The following is a 6,888-nucleotide window of genomic DNA, read 5'->3' as shown; positions in this document are numbered from 1 at the left end:
AAAAAAAAAGCAGCAGTTATTCTCATAAACAGCCTCCTTGAATTCTAACACGTAGCTGACTGTTCACTCATCCCTCTTGTCTGGGGGGCTTGTCAAGACCAGTCCTGTCCCCAGAACTTGAGCCCATTCTCTTTATAAAACAGGTGGCATCTCCCCCAGGGTCTTGCTGTCTAGTTCCCTCTCCTTTCTGTGTTTCCATTTTTTTTTTCTACCCTCTCCTGATATCTTTCCTGGACTAAAATATACGTTGGGTAAACTGCCTTCCTTACCCCTCTGTAGAGAACATGTCATTTCTTCCCCTGGTTCACTCTCTCCTTTGTGCCGCCTCTTCTTGGACCACTTCATCTCCTTCCAAGGTCACAGTGGACTCTTTCCCAAGCCCAGACCACATTCTTACCTCCTTGCCTCCCATGCACACTTGGCAGTGCGGATTGATTCTTTTCACTCTGTCTCTTAAACTAACATAGTGCTATATTATTACTATATTTATCTTTGTAACTTTACCAAAATATACTTTCAGTATTTTAAAGCAGATTGATTTGTTTGTTTATTTACCAAGAGTCGGGGCAACCCAGGAATGAAGTACTGATTCTTAATTTAATACATGGTGAAACGCTTCTTGTTATGGGCCGAATTGTGTCCCCACCACCCTCAAATTGATATGTTGATGTCCCAACCCTCAGTACCTCAGAATGTAATTTTATTTGGAGAGAAGGTATTTAAAGAGGTGATTCAATTAAAGTGAGGCTGATGAGGTAGGTCCTAAACCCAATATGACTGGGGTTCCTATAAGAAAATGAAGAGACACTGGGGAACCTTGCAGAGAGAGGAAAAACCATGTGAGGACAGAGCAAGACGGTGACTGTCAGCCAGCTAAGGAGAGAGGTCTCAGGGAAAAGCAAACCCTACTGGCACCTTGACCTTGGATTTCTAGCCTCCAGACTGTGAGAAAATACATTTTTATTATTTAAGAGAAAGACAACTCCAAATTACCTAATCAATATTTAACCACTAACTTATTGATAGTTTGAATTTAAGATGCTTTCTACAGTGGAACTGTCCAACTGTTAAAAGAAATGAGGGAGATTTGTGAGCCCTAATATGGAAATGCTCGAAAGTTTGATGTTTAAAATGTGTTGGTTAGTGTGCGTAATATTTTGTTAATATAAAAAAAGATTTTATACAGATATACCGTGTGTGTGTGTGTGTGTGTGTGTGTGTGTGTGAGTGCATAGACAATGTCTTGAAGGATTTCAGAATTTGATAACCATGGTTACCTCTGATAAGTGATTCCAGGTTTTTTGGAGAATGGAGAGGAGCGCTTTTTCTTTGCATCTTCTGTTCTTAATGTGTATTATTAAGAACAAAGAAAAATATAAATGTTTTTGTGAATACATGTTCACATACAATTTAGGCTACTGGAGAGTCATAAGACCTTTGAAAGTTTTTTTATGGTTACCTGTTTGTGACATTGAGGAGAAGTTAATAATATTGCTAGTTAAAATGACCAAGATTTGAACCTAGCTGACACAATACTAAGAAGCAGCACATTGAAGGCTCTAGCATAGTCAGTCCACACTCATGGGAAATCCTAGGCTCAAACCCCCAAGGCCTGTGCTGTCATTCCTCAGTCAGTCCTTCTGACCACTGAACTGTCACCAATTCCTACTGCGTACCTCTTGAAAACCTCTTGTCCACCGTCTCCATCTCCACACCCTTGCCCTAGGTCAAACCACAGGTTTCTCTCCTACTGCCATGGCCCCCTAACTGAACTCCTTTCACCCCCTTCCCATACCATTTCTGATCTACTCTTGACACTGCAGTTAGTGTTCCCTCTAAAGTTCAAGTTGGGTCATGACAGCTCCCTGCATAGAACCATGTCATGACTGCCTACCTGTCTTACACTGTTGACCTAGATGTACACCCTCCCCATGGTCTGACCCCTGCTTAGTTCTCCAGCCTTATTTAACACCGTGTTTCTTCTTTTCTCCCAGTACTCCAGCCCCATGGTTTTCCTTTAAGTTTCCTCAATGTACAACACTCACTCCTCCTAAAGTGAAGTTTCCGTCTCTTAGATAATGACTTTGTTTTCTTATCTTAGCCCAGTCACCTCTTCCCTAGAAGAGACTTTCCTAAGCTCCCGACTCTACCAAAGCTTCTTCCTGACTATACCAAATACCTCTGCTTCTTAGTTCTTTTTTTATTTTTATTTTTTATTGGGGAATTGAGGGATGGGAACAATGGGAACAGTGTTGGGGAATCGGGGAAGGGGAACAGACAAGTTGCTGTCCTTTTGTTCTTCAGTCTAGTTGTGGAGGACGTCGCTTCACTGGCCCATGTTNGTGTTTGTCCCTTTGCTGCCCTTTCTACCTTGCTCAAGTGACAAGGTCTGTGTAGTCGATGCTCGGTGTCAGCGCCACTCCCCATCTGACTTTGGTGGCTGCCTGAAGTGCTTTCTGGAGTCTCAGAAGGTCCCGGGAGGAACGGAGCTCCAGCAGCCCACAAGGGGAAGAGCTCAGCAAGGTGGGCTCCCTTCACTGCGTTTCCCTCCTTCCTTATCTCCTCGCCTCCCCACTTCCTCACTCTGGCATTCCACACTTACTTCCTAAATAAACTACCTGCACTCAGGTCCTTCTACCAGGTTTTGCTTTGGGGAAGAATCTAAGACAGAGAGCAAAGCCCAAGGCTGCATTTGCGGCCTTCCACCCTCTCTCTGTTTCCAGATGCAGTCAGCCAGCTCATGTATTCCTCCCCCTTCACTGGGTCTCCAAACGCCAGCCCCTTCAGTGCACATATCTAGACAAGACCCATCTGGTTTTAGTTCCCAGGGTGTGGCCCCTTCTGCATCTTCCTCAAGCGATCCTACTCACATCTCTCCCTAATAAGAGCCCCCCCCCCTCGCCTCCCGTTTCATCCACTGCCCATAAGGCACAAGCTGAGTGCCTCGCTTTGGATTTTAAGGCCTCCAGGATCTGGGCTCTCCATTTCTAGACTTTTCTAGACTTTTCCCCGGCTACCTTCACCACAAAATCACCAGTTGGGGGGCTGGCCGAGTGGCTCAGTTGGTTAAGAGCTCGCTCAAGAGTGTGAGCTCTGAGCGACAGCGGATCAATGCCCATCCCGGAGCTGAGCTGCCACTAAGCTGCCTGGAGGGCTCAGCTAAAAAAAAAAAAAAAAAAATCTCGAGTTGCCTTGGCATCCCTGAGCATGATCTGTATTTCCTGTAAAATTCTAAATTTCAGCTTTAAAAAAAAAAATTTTTTTTTTTTTTTTTTTTTTTTTTTTTTGTAACTTCCCTTCCCATCTACCAACCCGTTCTCAGTATTACTCCCAGGTCAGTGAATTCACCAACGAGAGCCCATTCCCAGCTGGAGCCGGGAGTGTGTGGATGCAAAGCAGAACTCAGCTTTGGGTTCTGGAGTGGGAGTGACAGGGGAGCCGTCAGGCAGCCTGAGGTCAAGATCCAGCTAACTACCTCTGAGAGGACAAGTGAAGTCTTTCACTAATCTGGGCCTCCCTAGTTTTACAGGAAAAACAAACACAAAACCCAGGAGATGAGTAATGTCCTGGGGACGCCGACCCCAACTCTCTCTACCTCAGTGCGCATGTGCGCACTCACGCATCTGTCATATTCTTGACTCACAAGTTCCAAGAGGCGAGAGAAAAGTGTTTTGAGACAAATAGTAGATAGCGCCTGACTGGTGAAACAAAACGAAACAAAAACCTGGCCGTAAGAAAAGAGAGACACCCCGATTGAGGGAACGTTCTCGGGCACACGTCTGGCACCTCGGGGTGCACAATTTGCAAGGTGCTAGGCCCACCCACCACACGCTCGGATTGAAAACTCACGCTCAGGTTGTCGGGGACCGCAGCGCTGGCTCCTGGCTCCTGGCTCCTGGCTCCGGGCTCCGGGCTCCGGAGAAGGGGTCTTAGGCAAGGGCGTGGCGGGTGGGCGGTCCGGGTCCCAGGGGCGGGATGAGGGGAGTGGAGGGGAGGGCCTTGTGTCTCAGTGCCACCTACCTGCGGTCCCTCCCAGGTAGGCCGCACCATGGGCGGTGCTGCGGGCTCTCAGGGCGCCTGCGGGGTGCATGGCCCGCCCGGTTCTCCATCCCTGCGGCCCCTGCCCCCACCCCTCAGCGTGGTCCCTCGATTCGGCAGGAATCCAAGCCGAAACCGGCTCTCGCAGACCCTCCAAGGGGCCCTCGGGTTAGAGGGAGCTCTGAAAAGTTGCTGTCACACAGGGTGAGGAAAGCAAACCCCAAGTCTCCAATAAACCAGATTCGGGGCAAACAGTCCCCCAGAAACAATGTAACCCAAGGCCGAGGGTCTGCTTTGGCTCTGCTTGGAATTGGGCACGCTCCCCTCCAGGCCTGGGGTGCGGTGTCAGAGAGCCGCGGCTGCGGTGCCACCCTGAGAGCCTACGTTGAGGGCCTGCCCTCTGGCGGTCAGCACCCGCCATGCATCCCGCGAGGGGGGACATTTGTCCCAATCCAGGGAACTCAACCAAGAGAACTGGTTCTTGGTGATAGAAACCATGCCCAGTGATACTGCTGCAGGGAAGGAAACGTGCCTGTTACAAACACATTCATGCATGGCCTCAGAAACTACAGCTACGGATATAGACCAGCTGCTGCTTGAAAATTTCTACCGAAGAGAGGTGGGAAGGTGAAAATCAAGGTGGAAGAGTACTAGGAGATGTGTTGCAAATCTGATTTTGCACAGCAGTTACACCATTTTCACTCTGATGGAGTGTTGTTTTGTTTTGTTTTTAGGGGAGAGAGAGGATATACAGGTAAAGGTAGGGAGATGAGTGTAATGACTTTGAGGGTAATTATGGAGACTGGGGCTTTAGATTCCTTTTTTTCTAAAGCCCTCCCCTTTGGGGCTACCACTGATTATACATATAAATCATCTCACTGTTTATGAAGTTATCAGATGTGCCTATTTAAAAAAAAATAAGGTTCATGACTGTCTCTTCATAAGCATTATTTAAAAGCAGCAGTTATTGGCCGGCCTGCTGAGTGGCGCGATGGTTAAGAACTCGCTTGGGATGCCAGAGGGCCCCGGTTCGGATCCCACATATGAGGGCCAGTGACACTGCCCTCCACAGCNGTGTTTGTCCCTTTGCTGCCCTTTCTACCTTGCTCAAGTGACAAGGTCTGTGTAGTCGATGCTCGGTGTCAGCGCCACTCCCCATCTGACTTTGGCTTTTCGGCTAGAAGCTTCTGAGACTCAGCAACCCCGGCAGTATATTCCATAACAGGAAGCTGTCTGTAGTGTTAACACTAGTATGTTTCTTTAACCCCTTTTCTCTTGCTATGGCTTTGGATGAGTAGTCATTCATCTATTTATTCATTAATTCCTATAATCTACAAGTATCGGTTGCTCTCTTGCACACACCAGACACCGAGAAGAAGGTAGCATACGTGACAGGCAAGATCACTGCGTTCATGGAGCTTTACCTTCTGCTTAGAAAGACAAGTACGCAGGTGGGGTATTTATCGATATGATCACTGGCATTTAGGGAATAAATGGAGAAACTGTGCTAAACAGAAACTGCAAGGTTAGTCCTAGGTTCAGTAGGGTCATTGGGTAGGACTCCCCATAGCGACACGTGACTCACCTGACCTGGAGCGGGATCTTAGGCACCTTCTTAGAGACCTTGAACTGGCCTCTGTCCCCATAGGTGTCGGTGAAGTATACACCGGCCACACTGGTCACCCGGTTCCCGGGGAACCTGGACAGCACCTTGTCACGACCGTGCTTACTGGCCCAAAACCAGGCCTGGCCCCCGATGAGCAAGCCTCCTCCACGTTTCACAAACTGGATCAGCTCTGCAGTCAGGGTGTCTGAGTGGGCGCTGATGCAGTAAACCCCCTGGGGGTCTCCCGGTTGTGGCTGAATCTGTGCCTCAACCCTAAAGCCCTGCAGGGTGCCTACGAGTCGCTCCAGGGAGTGGTGTACACCAACAGGAGCCTCACGTGAGGGACCGAGCCAGGCCACCGCGTTGAGAAGAAATGGAGCCAAGCTGGCGTCCAGCAGGTAGCCTTCATGGGGCAGCACCACCAGGCGGCCTCGGCCATAGGAGGACGCAGCTATGAGGACCTGGCCCTTATCATTCACCATCACTGGGAAGGCGGCCTCTCCAATAAGAAGGAGTTCACACGGGATGGGGCCTTTGGGGACATCCCAGCTTGTCACTCCATTCATAAGGGCCTCGAAGGCAGCATCGGGAGTCGCCATGGTCAGTCAGCTGCGACAGAGGAGAGCAAAGACTCAGCGTGGTCAGAACAGGTGAAGGCATGGTGTGCATGTGCAAACGACTAAATGCTTTCAGGCGACAGCCATTTGATGGGTCCCCACTTTGTGCCAAGCACTGGGGGTGCAGGAAGAAACACAGCAGACACGGTCCTTGCTTTTAGGAATCTAGTATTTTAGAAGGGGAAGGACCATAAATAACTAGGTAGATAAACAGATAAAATGCAGCATTGAGTAACTGTTATGATGAAAATAAAACATAGCGATGCTCTATTGACTGACGGGAAAACCACTCTAGACTGGGTGACATGAAAGGCCTATCTGAACAAGTGACATGGAAACTGAAACCTTCATTTAAGTTGGGACCTGAAATGCTGCAGGGCAAGAGTGTCCCAACAAAGAGAAGCCCCAGGGTGGTGGGAGGACCAGGGCTGCGTGGAGAGGGGAGGGCCCGGACCCAGCAGGGCCTGGTAGATCAACAGGGAGGGGTGACATGCTGTTGACTTAGTATTTTATTTATCTGGACAAATAAATTAATGACATTATTTTATTTGTTTGGACAAATAAATTAATGACTTAGTATTTTATTTGTTTGGACAAAAAGGTCAGGTGACCTTTCAGAAATACTGC

At 48.5% G+C, this 6,888-nt stretch overlaps 1 protein-coding gene across 1 annotated transcript in view; it reads right to left on the bottom strand.

Moving 5' to 3' along the window:
- LOC109374481 (TRPM8 channel-associated factor 2) overlaps positions 1–6,247 on the bottom strand; it is a 21,505-nt gene extending 15,258 nt beyond the window's left edge. Inside the window, exon 1 of the mRNA XM_019629109.1 lies at positions 5,624–6,247. Within this exon, the coding sequence (XP_019484654.1) occupies positions 5,624–6,243 (620 nt within the window). The 5' untranslated portion in view covers positions 6,244–6,247. The remainder of the gene's footprint in view (positions 1–5,623) is intronic.
- Between the last annotated feature and the right edge of the window lie 641 nt (positions 6,248–6,888).

Source organism: Hipposideros armiger, unplaced genomic scaffold (genome assembly GCF_001890085.2).
Source record: "Hipposideros armiger isolate ML-2016 unplaced genomic scaffold, ASM189008v1 scaffold_825, whole genome shotgun sequence".
NCBI classification, from domain to species: Eukaryota; Metazoa; Chordata; class Mammalia; order Chiroptera; family Hipposideridae; genus Hipposideros; species Hipposideros armiger.
This window is presented reverse-complemented; position numbering and strand designations above follow the sequence as displayed.